Source organism: Cydia pomonella, chromosome 14 (genome assembly GCF_033807575.1).
Source record: "Cydia pomonella isolate Wapato2018A chromosome 14, ilCydPomo1, whole genome shotgun sequence".
NCBI lineage: Eukaryota > Metazoa > Arthropoda > Insecta > Lepidoptera > Tortricidae > Cydia > Cydia pomonella.
The window spans coordinates 9,461,161-9,481,007 of record NC_084716.1 but is presented as its reverse complement, the minus strand read 5'-3'; the positions used below and the strand labels follow the sequence as shown (position 1 = coordinate 9,481,007).

At 37.8% G+C, this 19,847-nt stretch overlaps 3 protein-coding genes across 3 annotated transcripts; 2 read left to right on the top strand and 1 right to left on the bottom strand.

Moving 5' to 3' along the window:
* The first annotated feature begins 225 nt into the window (after positions 1-225).
* Positions 226-2,971, top strand: LOC133524867 (uncharacterized). Its single transcript, XM_061861014.1, has 2 exons — positions 226-789; positions 1,863-2,971. Exons 1-2 carry the CDS (start codon positions 247-249, stop codon positions 2,676-2,678), a joined length of 1,359 nt encoding a protein of 452 aa, XP_061716998.1. The 5' UTR covers positions 226-246; the 3' UTR covers positions 2,679-2,971.
* LOC133524868 (bromodomain-containing protein 4-like) lies at positions 818-3,477 on the bottom strand. The gene is made up of 3 exons (XM_061861015.1): positions 2,994-3,477; positions 2,687-2,839; positions 818-1,866 (listed from the first exon to the last, which is right to left on the bottom strand). Exons 1-3 carry the CDS (start codon positions 3,234-3,236, stop codon positions 967-969), a joined length of 1,296 nt encoding a protein of 431 aa, XP_061716999.1. The 5' UTR covers positions 3,237-3,477; the 3' UTR covers positions 818-966.
* Positions 3,478-3,482: 5 nt separating this feature from the next.
* Positions 3,483-4,520, top strand: LOC133524869 (uncharacterized). The gene is made up of 2 exons (XM_061861016.1): positions 3,483-3,877; positions 4,006-4,520. The coding sequence occupies exons 1-2, from the start codon at positions 3,872-3,874 to the stop codon at positions 4,486-4,488; spliced, it is 489 nt and encodes a 162-aa protein (XP_061717000.1). The 5' UTR covers positions 3,483-3,871; the 3' UTR covers positions 4,489-4,520.
* The last annotated feature ends 15,327 nt before the right edge of the window (positions 4,521-19,847 follow it).

Genomic DNA, 19,847 nt, shown 5'->3' with positions numbered 1-19,847 from the left:
TAATTAGGCGACATTGCTCATTTACGAGTAAACTGTTATGAGCCTTTCATATATTCTTAGACCAACCAACAGACGTTTCTCAGGGGTCACGGTTCTAACCTAACCTAACCTATCAACAGCGCATCACGGTTTAAACCTAACCTAACCTACCAACAGACGTTTCTGTCTGCTCAGGGGTCACGGTTCTAACCTAACCTAACCTATCAACAGCGGGTCACGGTTTAAAGTATTAATAGACGTTCGAATATGGTGCGTCGAACCGACGGACCGGTGCGGTGCGCTCTACACGCCACACCACCGCACCCGTACAAACACCGTCCAGTGCTTTTCGTGCTACGGAACGGTGAGGTCGACATGCCTCCGACTTTATCCAAACAAACTAAAATCGCGTTAGTTGTGGCATCCGTCGTAGCTATTACACCTATCAAAAAGCAGAGGAAAAAAAGAAAACAATGGGCAAAATTCTATTTAAAAAACCGAGAGTCATACAGTCATGTGCGACTTGTGAGAGACCTTGATGATGACGATTTTCGTATATATCTCCGAATGAGTTCCGATTCATTTAGTGAATTGCTTGAACTTGTGAAACCATATATAACTAAAACCGATACAGTCATGAGAAAAGCTGTGACAGCTGAAGAGAGATTGCTAGCAACCTTAAAATATCTCGCGTCAGGGAGAGAATTCAGCGAACTCAAATTTGGTACAAGTATATCATCGCAACTGTTGTCTGAGATAATACCAGAGACCTGTCACGCAATATGTAAAGTGCTTAAAAACTATATGAAGGTACGTATTTATAAATAATAAGTCAAAATTCATACTATTTTTTATTTAAAATCAAAATATGTGGCATTATCCACGAGTAGGGACCTTGTTGTCGGTATTGAGTTATTAGTGTATTCATAATCTAGGTCCCTTTTCATAGATAATGCCACATATGTGTGTACACATTTACATAGGTAATTATTTTTTAAAAATCAAGAATTCTTGAAGTTGTTTTCCTGTGCCCCTAAAAACATCCATATTACCACTTCCTCTAGTGTCTGGCTCATTATGTTGTGTTTCCCCACTTGGGGTCAACTCAAGTAGAGTGTCAGCTGGTAATAAAACTTGACTCAAATGTGTGTCTGCTGAATGAAGAGTAATCGAATCTGCCGGTGTTTGTGGTAGAGAGGGTGTCGATTGTTGAGGGGACGGTGCCGGTGATGGTTGTGAATACTGAGGAGACGGGGATGGTTGTTGTATGTATTGAGGGGACGGTGATGGTTGTGAATATTGAGGAGACGGGGATGGTTGTTGTATATATTGAGGAGATGGTGAGGACGGTAATGAATGTTGCTGATATAAATGGTTTCTATATGGGTGAGTGTGGTATGAGGATTGTGTGCCAGTATGTAAGTTTTTATTTAAGTTTATTGAATGTTGAGGAGACTGTGATGGTTGCGATTGTTCAGATGATGTGTGTGAATATTTAGGTGACTGTGATGTTTGTGAATATTGAGGAGACGTTGAGGACGGGAATGCATGATGCGGATAAATATGGCTTCTATAAGGGTGGGTGTAGTAGGAGTATTGTGTGGCAGTATGTATGTTTTTTTTAAAGTTTATGGAAGTATCTAAAGTAAGCTCTCCTAATTTAGCGTAGAACAGTAGTTCTCCAATTATTTTTTCGGCTATGCATCTTTGAACTTTTGGTAATTCTTTCAACTGAAAGCTCACTGAGCGTCCAAAGGCATCGGCTGAGGTGTCCTGCGAGTTGCTGTCTTTGATTAATTCTGCCGCAGACTGAATCAGTTCTTCTTGTTTCTTGTACAGTTCATTTTGCCGCTTGGTTGAACTCTTTACCTTTTTTGTTACAGGTTCCTGAAACAGAAAGTGAATGGCTACAAATAGCAAAAGACTTTGAACAAAAATGGCAGTTCAATCATTGTTTAGGTGCAATGGACGGGAAACATATTCTTATCGAAAAGCCACCAAACTCCGGTTCAACGTATTACAATTACAAGGGAACTTTTAGCATAGTTTTGCTTGGCATTGTTAATGCCAATTACGAATTTATTTACGTAAATGCAGGTACCAATGGAAGTATTTCTGATGGTGGAGTATTTAATCACACATCATTTCATGATAAAATGTTGTCTGATCAACTGAATTTACCACGACCATCTGTGTTGCCGTCATCTGATATAGTTGCTCCATATTGTTTAGTTGCAGACAGTGCATTTGCCATGAATGAAAATCTTCTAAAGCCCTACCCACAGAAAAACTTGACACATGACAAAAGAATATACAACTATAGACTTTCCAGAGCTAGGAGAATTGTAGAAAACACATTCGGTATATTAGCTGAACGCTTTAGGGTATTCAAAAAACCCATCACAATGAATGTTAAAAAAGTACCAATAATAGTAATGGCTTCATGTTTACTACACAACTTTCTAAGAAAAAAGTCTACAAACTACGTCACAGGGAATTGTGTCGATCGGGAAGATACTACAAACAATACTTTCCGTCCAGGAGATTGGCGGAATAATAATATCTCAGTAAATCTCAATAGAACAGATAGACAGCGTACTGCAGAAGGTAATGCGGCGAGACAGATATTCACAGAATATTTTAACAATCAAGGCCGTGTTGATTTTCAAGAAAGAATGATTAATGTGCTAAATATTTAACTACCCACCTCGCTATCTGAATCTGGAGTTCCTTGTATATTATCGATTCCCTGGGATACCGGCATAGTCTTCTCATGAAGAAATGTCAAATATGGATAGTACCACAGGGACGGCGTGTACACGTCTCCCAACCCAGCTCCAGTTGATTTGCTGGATTCCACCTACAAATAGTTATACACTGTACTACCGTTCATAAAAATAAAGGAATTACAAATATGTAAGAAAGTGGATTAGTCCATTAAATTTAGAAAAACAATGTTAATTACAAATAAAATACTGATTTTAAAGAGTGATATTTACTTGTAATTTACCTACCTTCTTTCGTTCACGTCTATACGCAGCTCTAAGGTGTTCCAGTTTTTTTTTAACTTCCTCTGTAGTAGCCTGCGGGTAACCCGTTTTCCATTTATCTAAAATTATTTGTAACGCTTGACTGCGGGCATCTTTGTTGCAGTAAAGTTCGTGACTTGAATCCCACAAACACGGAAAACCTTTGTAAAGTTCTAACACTTCCACTATTAATTGTTTTTCAGCTATATTTACGGATTCAGACGACATTGTGACGTGTGTCTCGCTCGGTTGTAGATCCGCGACTAACGCTCGGAACGGTGCGGTGGCCCGTCTACACGAGCGAATTTGGTGCGGACCGCACCATATCCTTTGGGAGAATCATCGAACCACCGCACCGTCAATAATAATAATATTGTCCGGCGGACCGCTGTACACACCATCGAATATTGTTCCGAGCAGACCAAGTTCGCGGTACGGAGCGCACCATATTCGATCGTCTATTAATACTTTTAAACCTAACCAACCTGTCTCTAATGCCATCGAAGTTCAAATCAAACCTAACCTAATTTTATTATTTTTAGAATACTTCAAATATCTAGTTTTATAAATATTCTCGTTCATTACAAAGTTGAATGTTGAAATCTCTATTTCACACAATGGAATTTTAATGTGACTTTAATGTATGTATAATCTACTTAGTAATTGAGCTTATCATAATTGTTAGCCAAATTCCAATAACACGTATTTAGAAGCAAAACAAGTTATCAATTATCAAACAAGACTTTGTATTGAAACAAGATTTTTAATGATCAAGAGTTGTATATATAAAGACCTACGACGATTTCTTTTTTATACTACTATCGATTGACCCACGCTGTACTCCTACACCAGAAGGCATCAATATGTCGGTAAGTCTTCAATTATTAACTACAAATATTGCACATGTTTTTCTAATGTTAAGATTTTAAGAACTGTGGTAATCACGAAATTATGTAAATTTACAATTGTGTAACACATGTTTTGTTTTTAAATACAGAACTCCCCATCAAATGTCTTCGACGGCCAAGACTATACATTTAAGCAGTACTATTATCCAGTGTCAGATGCAGAGGACAGCCTAACTTGTGTACCAGACGAGCCGGTGAAGCGAAAATTAAACACACACTCAAATATCGATGCATTCTTTGACCAGCCAAAGATAAAGAGGAAGAAAAACGTGTCTTCCACTGTAGGAAAAGGCTGTAAAGGGGGTGGTATATCATATATATCTACAAACAAAGACGATGGTACGAATTCGACACATCTAATCAAAATAGAAATATTTGATATGAAAAAACTATCCAAAGTTTCTGATACAACTAAACACTGGATGTTTGCGGATGTGCGTGCAAAATATTTCGTGATGGAAAATGAAACAAATAAGCACTTACAGCAAGCTAAAGATCTCATTTACGGAATCACGAAGGAGATTTCCGAATCCGACGAGTGTAAAAAGTACCATTTTAATTCAAAAGTCTAATCACTGTTGTAATAACTGAAGTGTAATAACTTAATTAGGTCGTTAGTAGCAAGACCTGAACTACACAGCGTGTGGATATTTTCAGAAAATCTAATTGCTATTCAGTTGAATAAGACTAAGTTGTATTACAATAAACCAATTTATTTAGGTTTTTGTATTTTAGACATATCAAAAACATTGATGTATGATTTTCACTATAATTATATGAAAATAAAATTTGAAAATAATGTTAAATTACTGTATACGGACACAGATAGTTTTATCTATCAATACTTTATAGATGACTTTTATTTAGCCATAAAACCAGACATACCTCAGTTTTTTGATACGTCGGAGTATGAAGAAAACAACATTTTTGGTTTCCCACAATTAAACAAAAAGAAACTAGGATTTTTCAAAGATGAAATCAAGGGAAAAATATTAAAGGAGTTCGTAGGATTAAGATCAAAAATGTATGCTATAAGTGTTGATGCTGTAAAAGATACGGATAAATTTAAAGCAAAAGCTAAGGGTGTTAACAAAGCTGTAACAAAAAAGATGAAAATGGATGACTACAAAACTTGTCTTTTTGACGAAACAAAAAAATATTCAAAAATGTATAGATCACCAAAAGACACACTCTTGATCAATGTATAGATCCATAAAACACGTAATTTTCACACAAAATATCAATAAAATTAGTCTATCTTATGATGATAGTAAACGCTACATTATACCGAATTCTACTAACACTTTAGCATGGGGTCATTATAGCTTAAGAAAATAGTGTTTAATAATAATATTATGTATTGTAAATTGTTTAGTTATTAGCATTTGTAATTATAATGAAGCAACTGTAAATAAAATAAAATAAAATAATTATGTACACTTTATTGTAGTAATTAATTTGATGCAAGTGTTTAAATGTGTTACTTTAATTTAATTTAAAAAAAAAATATATATATATATATATATAATAGTATTAGTAATAATAATCGTTGTAGTGATCTCTTAGTTATAATATAACATAGTTATAGTTTTAATTGTATTTTTGTAATTAGAATATCGATTTATAATATAATAAACAAATACTATAGAATATACCAGTTTATTTATTTTTTATAAAAAAAATGATACATATTTATTTCTTCCCTTACCTTCTTCATTATAAGACGTGTTTTTTACCCTCCTCGGGAAAATAAAAAAATAATGATTCATTTTTTGCATTGAAGTTTCAACGCGGCCAAGACTCCACTTCAATGGCGGTAATTTGTCGTCTTTGAGAATAACTAGGTCCCCAAGTTTGACCCCTTGTCCTGTGGCTCTCCATTTCACACGCTGTTGAAGATCAGAAAGGAACTCCCGAGTCCATCGCTTCCAGAAGTGTTGTCTAAGGGCTTCAAGATGATGGTAGCGGTTGAGGTTCATCTTCTGTGTAGGCGGAGATGGCAACGAAGCCAATGGCCGCCCGATCAGGAAGTGACCAGGTGTAAGCGGTGAGAGATCGGATGGGTCGGAAGACAAAGGTGTCAACGGCCGCGAATTCAATATAGCTTCTACTTGAGTGAACAGTGTGGTTAACTCCTCAAAGGTTAAGTTAGAAGATCCTACTACACGTTTAAGGTGAAATTTCGCGGCTTTAACTCCCGCCTCCCATAAACCCCCGAAATTGGGAGAATATGACTGAATTTAAAATCTATGCCGTTGCTGGATGCGAACCCATTGACGGGCTCCTGGCTTGCCTTAAGCATACGTTGTAGCTCGCTGTTTGCGCCAACGAAATTGGTACCGTTGTCGCAATAAATAGTTTTCGGTTTTCCGCATCGCGATATAAATCTGCGTAGGCTTAAAATAAAAGAATTTGTGCTCAGGTCGCTAACGACTTCTAAATGAACCGCCTTTGTGAAAAAACAAACAAACAGGCACAAATAGCATTTTGATACTTTCGCGCCTCGACCCTTTTTGTTCAAAATGGAAAAGGGCCCAGCGAAATCGACGCCGCAGGTCTCAAATGGTGGAGCAGGAACTACACGCGATTTAGGAAGGTTTCCCATAATAGGTTGCATGGTTTTAGCCTTTAATCTTTTACACGTGAGGCAGTTGTGCACAGTGCTTCTAGCCAAAAGTCTACCCTTAGTTGGCCAAAAATGTTCCCGAACTCCACTGAGGAGTAGCTGCGGGCCACAATGAAGTAAACGCAGATGTTCACTTTTAAAAATTAATCTAGCGAGCGGATGTTTGCCATCTAATAGCATTGGATGCCTTTGATCGTATGAACACTGAGCATCATGCAAACGTCCACCAACTCTTAGTACACCGTTATCGTCTAAGAATGGGTTAAGAGATAAAATGCTAGATTTAGCTTTTAATTTCTTATTTTGTCTCAAAGAATTTATTTCATGAGTGAAAGAAACCGCTTGTGACAATTTCGTCAACAGTTATAAGGAAGTGTTTAACTCTTGTACGGTAAGTGAACCCTTTACATTTTTATTTTTGCATGCATTTATGAAGCGTAATACGTACGCGAACATATTTATTAAGTGAGAGTTATACAGTGAGAATCACCAAGACTTTGCTCTGGTGACGCCTTGAGTGGCATTTTCACGAAAAATCTGCCATCGGGAAGCCGAGTAACATCATTATTAAATTGATCTTCGCAGAATTGTTCATCGCTAGACAAGAGTTTGTTTTTTGTGGGTATCTCTTCGAGTTCCCAGAACATGGAAAGCCTATCTTTTATTTCTCGAGTGAAATTACATTTTATATTTTTACTGGTTTTATGGGTGCGATCACCGATCGGTCCGGCAACTAACCAACCCAAGTGAGATTTTACTAATGTAGGTTTATTTTTTCCTAACTTGACGAGGGTTTCTTCCACCAAGTCGTAGAACACGTCACCTCCGAGAAGCAAGTCAACATTAGAGGGACGGAAAAAGTCCGGGTCTGCAAGTTCTATATTTTCAGGCAAATTGAGTTTAGTGTAGTCTACAGGCGCGTTCGGGAGAGTGCCCGTAAGTTTAGGTATAACCAGACATGACACCGATGTATTAAATGAATTAAGTCTTGACTTGACACTTATCTCACAATGACGTTGAGGAATATCAAAGTCGTTGTCATTGATTCCACAAATGGTAATGTAATCTTCATCAGATGCCGGTAGGTTTAACATGTTTTTTAACTTTTCAGTGATAAACGATGACTGACTACAATTATCCAAAACAGCACGCGCGCGGATTGTATTATATGGACCAACTATGTCTACGATTGCCGTGCACAACAATACTTCCCCGCAGAAAGCAGCATTAACACGCACACAAGGATTAGGTAATTTTGGCTGCTCTTTGGTTTGCCCATCATTGCGAGGAGTATCTACCTTATCTATAGAATTGTCCTGACGATTATCACAATTATTGTTACTAATTGCTTCATTGCTGTTGCTACTGTTATGCTGTATATGTACTAATGCATTGTGTTTTCTGTTACAGATGGTGCACGGACCCCTGCGGCAACGAGACTGGTGATGACCCGGCCGGAAGCAGTTAACACACAATTTCAACCGCCTCACAGTACTTAACCTTGACTCTGGGTTCATTACTTTAAAATTAGGACAGTACTCAAGCCTGTGGTCTTGCTGACATAAAGCACATTCAACTTTATTACCATTCGTTGACGCAATATGAAGCAATTTTGTTTGTTTACCTGACGAATTTTTATTAATTGTGGGACGCTCGCTACGACCTGCATCAACTTTACTATATTGTATTGTTTCTAGCACATCTGCTCGATCGCGCAAAAACTGATAGAACTCCTTTAAAGTTACTAAGTCTGACAAGGTACTTCTATGTTCCTCCCATTTGCGACCTGTGGCGGCGTCCAATTTTGAAGACATGTTGAATATGATCAGTGTGTCCCAGTGATCAGTAGGCTCACCTAAGCTACTTAATGCACGCAAGTTTTTTGAAACGTGGTCAATCATGAGCCTCAATGAAGTATGCGATTCCTTTGTAAATGCTTCTAAATTGTACAAAGATTTTAAGTGATTATTTATCAAAATTCTTTTATTATTAAACCTCTCACATAACAGTTCCCATGCTAAATTGTAATTATTTGCCGTAGAATCAATTGACTTTATTGCGACAGCAGCGCCACCTTCGAGGGAAGAGCGTAAGTAATGAAACTTATTCTAGGGAGGAATATGATCATTGTCGTGGATTAGCTATTCGAACATATCCCGAAATTCCAGCCATTTTAGATGATCTCCGTCGAAGGTAGGTAGCTTGATTGTTGGTAATTTTATTTGTTGGTAATGACCAAACGCAGCACCATCATTAGACCTGACAGATAAATGAGAGGAAGCCGCGTCATTATTTTCTACGGGGTTCAATATGATCCCGGAGGTAGCAATTAAATTACAAATCTTACTTTCGATTCGTTCGCGTTCCTCAATTTCACCTTCAAGCTCTGAAGGCATTACAAATACTTCGATTTGTGACTGAATGTCATCAAACTTTGTTGACAGTTCCTCAAATTTAGTTAATCTAATCTGAAATTCACGGGTTTGTAACGTTGTTGCATTTTCTGATTTAAAACTAGACACGTAATTTTCATACTTTGTTATTTGCCCTTTGATGCTGCTGCGCTTTTGTCTCAAAACAGCTAATTTTTGTTCCGACTCAGTCATTGTCACTTTATTATAAACGCAAACAACGAGTTTAAAACCAACGTAAACTTAAATAAAATAAAAGTGCAAGATCTGACCAGCTAGTCCTTCAATGGGCACAGCATCTAGGGGAGGTGATCTGTGACGCGTCCCCAGCCGCCAAGATACTCGTAGGTACTTGGCGCACGTACTTGCGGGACTCGCGACGATCCCGTGGAACACGAAACGTAGGAAACCTGGAATTTGCGTTTTAGCGAAGTAGTTTATGTTCACAGCAAAAGCAATAAGTACCTGCAGAGATAGTTATTGTTTTTTTCTCAATAAATAGGTTAAGATGATTGCATTTCACCAAATTTTACCAATAAGTGCTTTTAAGAACTTAAAATACGTGCATTTATGCAAAAAGCCTTCACACAGGTGCGGGAATGTTATAAATAAGATATAAATGCACAAGAATAGCTTTATTTTAAATCGAAGTAACTTATTTACGTTAATTAGCACTAAAGAAAGTTATTTATTGTAAACTTTTGTAGATTTACTTGAGAGACCTTTTGTTTATATTAGTAGGCAAGCTGATTCTTTTGGAAAATGAAAAAAAAGTGATTTTAAATTTGTATAGAAACCGAAATAGACGAAATAAAAAATAGCCCCACAAAATAGGTAAGTAGTAATGCAGCTTTTATTACCTATCGACAACTAAAAACACGTAATACGCAACTCACTGTTCACTCAAATAGAAAAAAGCGGTACAAGCTGTACTTACGTTTTTATTACTGCATATACTTTACACCAACTTAAACCTGGTACACTTTCGTCACAAACAACCACCAACAACGAATACCTATCTTCACATATTTCGTTGCTCAGGTTTGAACTTTCAATTCAACCGCTCGGTGTCTGTGACCACAAGTTTCGATGAGTGGCGTCGTCGAAGTTTCTAGATATATCACGTCGGGGTCACCAATATGTTTCCGCCGAAAGCTGCCGAGTTCTTCTTTTTGCCATCAGATATTGGTACTTGGGTAACGTTGAAATGACACTCCAACACATTAGATTTTTTCCATATGTATTAAAATGGTTACATCGTAAAAATTACAAATATCGAATAATCGATAGCAAAACATGCGCGTGAGCGCGATGAAGATCGTAGGGTCTCTGCCGGGCAGCGCCCAGTGTTGCCACCTTAGTTTTAGTAAAAAGGGCTGTTGAAGAAGCTAAAAAGGGCTAGATAGGGGTAGATGGAGCACTTGCTGAGCCTTGCTGTATACAGGCTAATAAAACACCTTAATACTGATTTCAATCATTTGTTTAATTTTTAGTTTGACTAACAATATTATCAAAATGGAATAAATTTTGAAGATTTAATCAATCAACTAAGTTCAAAAATTAAAATATTATTAAGTTAATGAATTAAGCTAAAATGATTCATAACCGGTTAAATTTTTTAAGAATTTAAATTTAAAACATAATTATTTACCATATTGGTAATAAAAAAACATTAACAAAAAATAATCAAAAATCAAATTTAACAAAAAATACTTAATCAAAAATCAAACAAAATTTAACAAAAAACAATCAAAAATCAAAGTCCTCATCTGAATCTTCTATGATTTGATTTGGTGGAGCAGAAGAAGTAGATGGCTCATTGCAATCCACGGTATTTTTTGACAATTTGAAAGTGTATTTCAAATTACTTCCACATTTTTTAATTATGTCCTCAGAAAACTTGTGAGAAAAGCAAGTTTGTTTGAGTCGTTTTAATCCCCATCGTATATTCAAAATTGCAATCATTGTTTTTAACCCCATACTGTTTCTCGTTTTGGTTTTGATCAAGTTCATTGAGCTGAAAACGCGCTCTACATCGGCGTTAGAATGAGGCAAAGATAAAATAATTTTTGCCAATTTTCCAAGCTCCTGATATGGGTTGTTTCCGGCAGCATCCTTATGAACAATCACTTCACACCAAAATTTTACGCTGTCTTCTTTATTCTCCCAATCCTGGTTAGCAATGTGCCTATATTGTGTCAATATTTTATCAATTTCTTCAGGCTGCACACCGAACGATTCAGCAAGTTTAACAATGGGTAGTACAGATTTGCTCTTTTTTAACGTTTCTTTAACAGAAAGAATTGTCATGGTCTCCAGGTTTTTAAAGTTACTTGGCAAGCGCTGCTGTAATTCACTTATTAATTTCAGAGTAAAATCAATGCATCTTTGTTTGAGTGCTTTTTTTTCCGGTTCTCCTTGACTCGACTTACTTAAAGAATCTTCAAACATGTATCCCATGTATGGGTTCGGATCAACATAATCGTTGACTCGTTGAACAAAATAGTCTATTCGGGAATTCGGGTTGATAATTTTATGGCACAAACTTTGAATGAGTCGTTTCAGTGCATCTAGGAGTAGTACCGGATCTGTTCCTTTGCCTTCAAATATTTTCAATGTTTGCTGAACTTCGTTAAGCACTGATTTTAAGTAAATTAAATACAGTTTATTCTTCTCATCTTGTAACATCGAATGTAGCATTGTAGCTGTGTAGCAATTTTCTGGCGCCTGTACAATTCGAAAATGAAGTTTGAGTTCATCCCATTGAGAAAGTATTCGAGTAACGGCTGGCTCTATAGAAATCCAGCGAGTGGCACACATCTTTAGAATTTTCAGCGGTTTCTCGCCCACATTTATGGTTTCATAAATTTCTTTGTATTCATCTTGTCTGGATGGAGATAGACAAAACCAATTGTATATCTCTCTGACTAACAACTCAATATTTCGTGGAATAGTCTCTTGCGAAGCGTGTGATACAGCCAACTGTATGGAGTGGCAAACGCACCTATTCAAAACCAAATGGGGTAAGTTATATTCTTCTTTCAGAATTTGGAACACCCCATTATTTATTCCTACCATTACAGAGGCGTTATCGGTTCCGATTCCCATTAGTTTTTTAATATCTAATTGTAGGTCATTAATAAGACTGATAAGGCTATCAACTATAGATCTGGCATTTGCAGAAGTCAATTGCTGAAGACCTAGAAATGTCGAAACTATTTCGTTTCGTTCTTCGTTCAAATATTTAATCACCACTCCTAACTGTTTTGTGACAGACACATCTGTAGACTCATCAAGTATCAGGCTAAAAGGGCTCGTCCCAATATCTTTGATCAGTAAATCTTTGAAATACGGACTCAGAACTTCAGTTATAATATGCGTACATTTAGTACGATGCATATGGATTTCATTTGCGCCTCCTTTCAGACAGTCACAATTGAAAATTTCTTTGCATAAGTCAGTAAGATGGTCAACACTATTAATTGAAGAGTGTTCTGCTATGTATAAGCTAAGATATGCTTCAGATTTATTGGCACTGGTAGTATCTTCTTTCTGCACAACTATTTTTGTTTGTAACGATGACGTAAATGGAATTGATTTTTCTTTATGTTTTTTTGTGTCCTTGTGACGATTGATGTCGTATAATTTTGCTTTCATTTCCACTTTACAATACAAGCACCGAGCTTTCAATGAATCTCCTGGCACTGATTTTAACCACTTAAACTCAGCTTCCCACTCTTTTTTGTAATGTTGCTTATATGCAGTCTTTTTTTGAAGCGGCAAATCCATCTTAGTTATTTATTACTCACGAGAACTTTTGAAATGTTCACAATCACTTTGTATAGGTACGCAGACGAATCAATGATTTAATTTTCTAAAAACAATGCTCGGGGAATACCCGAATCGGAGCGGCGTAGATATGCGGTATGTTGCCATAATCGAACAAATGCTATCTACCAGAAAAATATAAATAAATCGCAAAATTATGTTAGATGATGATTTCAGATTTTGGTGTAATATTTTCAATAAAGTGAAAAGGGCTAGATAGCCCTTTCCGGGCTAAATCATTTAAAAACGGGTTCACGTAAGGTAAAAAGGGCTAGATCTAGCCCCAAAAGGGCTAAGGTGGCAATACTGGCAGCGCCGCGGCGGTGAGAGGGGAGGGCGGCTGCGCCTGCCGGGGCCCGTTCCCCGTGTTAAGCAGAGCCCGTCACTGGGTGCATACGCAGCAGGAGGAAGTGGTGCGATAGTGAACTAAAACAACGTCGTCCTTTAACACTCCGTGTATTTCCAAAATGCACAAATGTAACGTCAATAAGGACATTAACATTAAGTAAATAACTTATAATATCGAGAGTAAAATCTAATGAGATGTTTACCGGTCGATCCGTGATAGCAAAAAAAAAAAAGACAGCGCACAAGTTGCCAGCGCCAAAATATTCTAAAGACATCTCTATACGAGCATGTCAATTAATAAAGTGTGCCATTGACTTTCCAACACTTCCCCTCAAGGGCACACTGTTATCTAAATAATAACCATAGTAGAGTCAAATATTTTAAAGAGAAAACTAACATGAAACAACTAAATTTGGCTCTACCATATTAAATGTCACAAATAAACATTGAATGTACATTTAAAACAAATTCATATTGACTCTACCATATACTAGTAATAATAATAAACCTGTTAGCTTTTTATACAAAAAAAACAACAGATAAAAATACTTAATATAAATTTAGAGTACAATCACAACTTACTTTATATGCTCTAGTTATTGAAAGTATTAACAAACGTTCATAGCTTTGATAAACTCATTATGCTTAACTCTACCTAAAGGTTTTGTCAACACATCGGCAATCATTTTGTCTGTAGGCATATACTCTACTTTAATTACATTTTTAGATATTAAATCTTTAACATAATGGTACCTTATGTCGATGTGTTTCGTTCGCTTATGACAGTATTCCTTAGCTTGTAAAAGCTTTTGAGCACTTTGGTTGTCATTATATACAATACAATTAATTTGTTTAGGCAAAATCTCAGACAATAGACTCTTAATGAATGATACATCTTTACATACATCAGATATTGCTAGGTATTCTGATTCACACGATGACAAAGAGACACACCTTTATTTGCGAGACTCCCAATTAACTGTACAATTTCCCAATTTAATGACATAGCCAGTATAGGATTTTCTGTCAGTAATATCATTGGCCCAGTCTGCGTCAGTATAAGCATACATAGACCAATTCTCATTCTTATGAAAACATAGAGAATAATGAATTGTACCTGCCAAATAACGCAATATACGCTTAGCTGCTAACCAATGTGACCTATCGAAACAATTGTTAAATTGGCTAAGTTGGCTACATGCATATGATATATCTGGCCGTGTACATACAGACAGATACATCAAGCAACCCAAAAGTTGTCGATAGTTAAAAACATCATCCTGCAAACAGTCATTATTTTCAGATTTTACAAGTTTACAGTTAATTTCCATAGGTGTGGCTGCGGCCTTACAATTTTCCATGCCAAAACGTACAAGTAGTTTTCTGATATATTCACTCTGATCTAGAGTCAAAGTTCCCTTAACTTTATCCCTAGACACATTTATACCTTAACAGCTCTTAAGCGGACCTAAATTTTTAACATTAAATTTACTTTCTAAAATGTTTAACAAATTTCGCTTAATCGAACTGTTTTGGCTGTGAAACACATAAAAGTCATCAACATATAAAGCCAAAATCACTAAATCATCCTTGTTACTTTTTACATATACACAGGGTTCACACTTGGATTGAGTGAAATTATGCTCACTAAGTAAACTATGTATTTTACACTTCCACATTCTACTTGCCTGTTTGAGGCCATAAATGCTTTTCTTTAACAAACATACTTTATTTTTATTATTATCACTGAAACCAATAGGCTGTTCCATATATACAGTCTCATTAAGGTCAGCATTGCTGTTGCCACATCTAGATGGTCAATGTTTAAGTCTAACTGATTAGCTATACAAAATAAAATTCGCATTGTCGAGTGACGGACAACAGGAGCGAACGTTTCGTTATAATCAATGCCTTCCCGTTGGGTAAAGCCCCTGGCGACTAATCTTGCTTTAAAACGATCAAAATTACCAGAAGCATCATATTTAGTTTTATAAATTACTATACGTCACGTGAGACGCCGATATTTGCCTGTTTTTTGGATTTGTCAAAGGCGTTTGATATGGTGTCTTACGACCTATTATGGAGGAAATTACTCAAGGATACGACGGTCCCCCGTGACGTAATCTCACTGCTTCGGCACTGGTATGGTAACCAGAAAAACAGTGTTAAATGGGCAGGCGCCTTATCTGAGGAGTACATAATGCAGTGCGGGGTCAGACAGGGTGGATTGAGCTCTCCTACATTGTTCAATCTATATATGAATGGTCTCATCGAGGAGCTCAACAGCGCTTGTGTCGGATGTCACATAGAGGACATGTGTGTCAACAACTTGAGCTATGCTGATGATATGGTGCTGCTGAGCCCCTCGATGGGGGGTCTAATAAAAATGTTAGGCATTTGTGAAACGTATGCTGAGGCCCATGGGCTCAGGTACAATGCGTCTAAAAGTGAGCTCTTGCAATTTAAATCAGGTAACAAAAGTTACCAAATGCAGGAGGTTAAGCTTTGTGGAACTCCGTTAAAAAGAGTGGACAAATTTAAGTACCTGGGCCACTGGGTCACGGACACACTGTCTGACATCGAGGACATCGAGCGGGAGCGCCGGGCGCTGTGTGTCCGCTGTAACATGTTGTCCCGCAGGTTTGCACGTGTTAGTAAAGAAGTAAAGTTAATATTGTTCAAAGCTTTTTGTCAAACTTTCTACACGTGCGGTCTGTGGGCCAACTTTACGCAGCGGGCGTATAGCGCTCTGCGTGTCCAATATAATGATGCATTTAGGATGCTGTTCAGGTTGCCGCGGTATTGTAGTGCCTCAGCGATGTTTGCTGAGGCACGAACAGACTGTTTTTTCGCCATTATGAGGAAGCGATGCGCTTCACTCCTCACTCGCAGCCGAAGCAGCACGAACAGCATCCTAAGTACGCTGGCGCAGCGTTGGGACTCGCCCCTAGTCAAGCGGTACGTGCAGCTACACTCACCTGTTGCTGTGCTGCCGCGAAACTTATAAATATTATGTAATGTTTTGTTTTGTTTGTTTTGTCCAATTGTTTGTTTTGTCTAATTAACTGTAATACTAACTCTAGATACATAAGTCATTGTTACCTAACCCTATGGACGTCAAGTTCGAAATAAATATATCAATTCAATTCAATTCAAATAAACCCATTTACATTTTATTACATTTTTACCAACGGGCCTATCTACCAATTCCCAGACATTGTTTTTAACTAGAGCATCATACTCACTTTTCATGGCATCTAGCCATTGCTGGCTATTAGAGCCACTTACAGCTTCTTCATAGGTAATGGGTTCATCAGTCGATGGAGAGGGACCATGAGCGAGTAAGGATAAATCATAGTCTAAATACCTCGCAGGGAGTACATTACGCGTGGAGCGAGACGATCGTTGTGGTGTAGCGTCGGCCACAGGACGAGACGCTCCATCACTTTCAGCTGCCACAGGAGGAAGGCTCACTGGTTGTGGGCCGTCGGCATCTGGTGAATCAGCTGTGCTGGAGTCGCTGCTCCCAGTGCAGTACTCATCGGTTTCTTCACCTGTGATTTGTTCTTCATTATGTAGGCAAAACTCTTCCGGCTGTAGTCATCCGTGAAGGTGAGTAGATATTTTCCTCCTCCATGGCTCGTCTCAGGCATTGGTCCGCAGACGTCAGTGTGCACCAGCTGTAGTGGTTGCGTTGTTGTACTGTTACTAGCCTTAGGGAAAGGCTCGGCCGAAAGCTTCCCCTTAATGCATGCTTCACAGTTCTTGAGGTTTTTATCCTGTCCATTTAAAGCAACACTAAGATCTCCAGTTTTGGAACTTGACATTGTCTCGCTGTTAGCCAAACTTATGGATTGCTTCTTTGTATCCCTTATATTGCTGAGCAAGTTTGGATCATTAGAAAGGTGAGAAGACGCTCCTGAGTCCAAGAAGACATCTGTCCGGTCCTGGGCGAAGAAAGCTGCAGTGGCGGTGGCAGACTTGGAAGAATCCCTTTGTTTCCTATCTTTCTTATATTTAAAACACTTGGGCTTGATGTGACCGACTCGGTGACAGTATGTACACTTAATCTTGCTTGTAATGTATGCTGTTGTCGAGCTCCCGTTATTCGCAGACTTCCTTTGCGCCTCTTGAAGAAGACGAGTACGCACCAGGTCGCTTTTCAGCTCTTCAGAAGATATACAATACGTTTCTAGGTTGCTCACCAATGTGTCATAGTCTGCCGGAAGGCCACTCAATAAGATTTCGGCCACTTCTTTATCTTCGACCACCCTGCCGATGTCAGCGAGTTGGTGAACTAGGGACATTACATGTTCAATATATGTAGCCATGTCTGCATGCTCAGTGAAATCTACCCTGTGTAGTTGTCTTAAAAGTAACACTCGCCGATACAGCCCTTTGTCCTCAAATATGTCCGACAAGTTTTTCCACGCTTCTTTAGCTGTTGTCGCAGTCCGAACGTATTGAAATAAAGCCGGTTTTATGTTGAGACAGACACGTGCCAAAGCGCGCTGGTCGCGCGCGGCATCTGTGCCCGTCAAAGCCTCGTCCGACTCCCTGTCTATTGTGTCCCACAATCCTTCCGTGATCAAAATCATCCTCAATGCGAACTTCCACGTTAGATAGTTGTTCCCGTCCAGCTTCTCGATGACGGGAGTGCCCATGACGACATTAGTGGCATTTACAGCCATCGTGGCAATTTATGTCAAAAATATGTAGAATTAACGTTGTAGGACGACGTAAGAGATTATATTTTGAAGGTTTTGCCACTCGATCGACAGCCACTTACTAGATGGATCACGATTTCTCCTTTTCTCGTGGTATGCTGGGCATCTTAACCTGTTAAGCAGAGCCCGTCACTGGGTGCATACGCAGCAGGAGGAAGTGGTGCGATAGTGAACTAAAACAACGTCGTCCTTTAACACTCCGTGTATTTCCAAAATGCACAAATGTAAAGTCGTCAATAAGGACATTAACATTAAGTAAATAACTTATAATATCGAGAGTAAAATCTAATGAGATGTTTACCGGTCGATCCGTGATAGCAAAAAAAAAAATGACAGCGCACAAGTTGCCAGAGCCAAAATATTCTAAAGACATCTCTATACGAGCATGTCAATTAATAAAGTGTGCCATTGACTTTCCAACACCCCGCGCGTCTCCTCCCGTGCGTCAACGCTTTATGTATTGGCGTTGACAGTGGGGAAACCTTCGGCAGGGTCGGGCAAACTTCTCGTATAAGTAAACAGGGATTATATCCATTGAATCTGGCAACAACATTAAACCATTAATGTGTGATGTAATGATATTTTAATTTCCTTTAAATAGTATAAGTTTCGTTAGTTTCTGTCGTTTTGTGGAGTAATCTACATTTTGATCAGTTTTCGCTTCGTGGTGTAATCGAATTTTGGTGTATTGGTTTATTATGGCTCTTATTAAATGGATTCGATGATTTAATGTTGATGGCTGATTCATTGAATGTTGGGTTAAATTTACGAATATTTCTTTCCCAATGAAATATTTTAGTGTGTTCACCGTTATATAATTATAGTCATATTTTGAGGCTAGACCTTTCCCGCCGCTTTGCTTTATTAAATTACGTACAACTTTCTCAGTAGCCAAGCATATTATGTACACGTCTTCTGTGGAGTAACACAAACCACCCATATCTTTTATTGTTATTAATGTGTGATGTGGGAGTTTGTTTGACGTGGACAGGCTGTCAACACATTCTTCACATTTTATCTTTCGTGTTAGTTGCCTAGACACATATCCAGATATGTAACCTACTATCAGTTTTGATTCACAAGTAATATAAGTGTCTTGTTCAAGCATTGTTGCAAAAATGTTGCAATTATTTTCAGCTTCCAAATCGGATGGCAGTGATCGCGTCGTTTGTAAAACTTCATACGACTGTTCTTCATGTCGGTTAGCAAGGGACGTGCTATTTATTATGTTTAATGACGGTGAATTTAAAATTGAAAAATTGTCCAATGGAATGCAGTTGCCGGAAAACGTAGAACGGAGTTCTAGATGATTAAGTGTTTTTTTGTAAGCTGCTCTTAATTGTAATACGTTTGGGTTATTGTTGTAACCGCCGTGTTTTCTTATTAACCAAAAAATAACTCCAAATGGTCTTGGCTTATGCGATAAGTAGATATATAATTCAGCATCTTCTTTTCCTCGACCGTGTAATTGTAAAGAGTCTTAAGCGATTCGATGCAAATAAGAGCCCCAACAAATCCAGTTTTGTTAGAAGATTCGACTACTTTTGACTTTGAGATTTGTAATGTTATCCTGGGAATTTCATTTCTCCGTTTTATTACTCTTCTTGATTTGGAACGAAATTGCAATGCCAGTATATAGGACTTTACATTATCCAAGAAAGAAAATATTTCGGATTTGCTCTTGCTATCCACAGGACGCTTAAAACCATAAAAAGGGCATTTTCTTGAATTCATAACATAGAAGAAGTTATTCATCAAAGTTATGAAATTCACTGTTCCTGAAGAATCTTGAAACCGTGTCGAATTTAAAACTTCATCGCAAAGAAATAAAGCTTTTGCTACGCTCATACTCAGCAATTGTGTAGCGAGCTTAACTTTCATAATTTGTTGACGGAAATTTATATGACGAGGAGTTAATTTGTTACCAAATCTAAGTCCTTCATTTTGTTGAAGCTTATTAAGATTAATTAGTAGTTGCCATTTTATTTCTT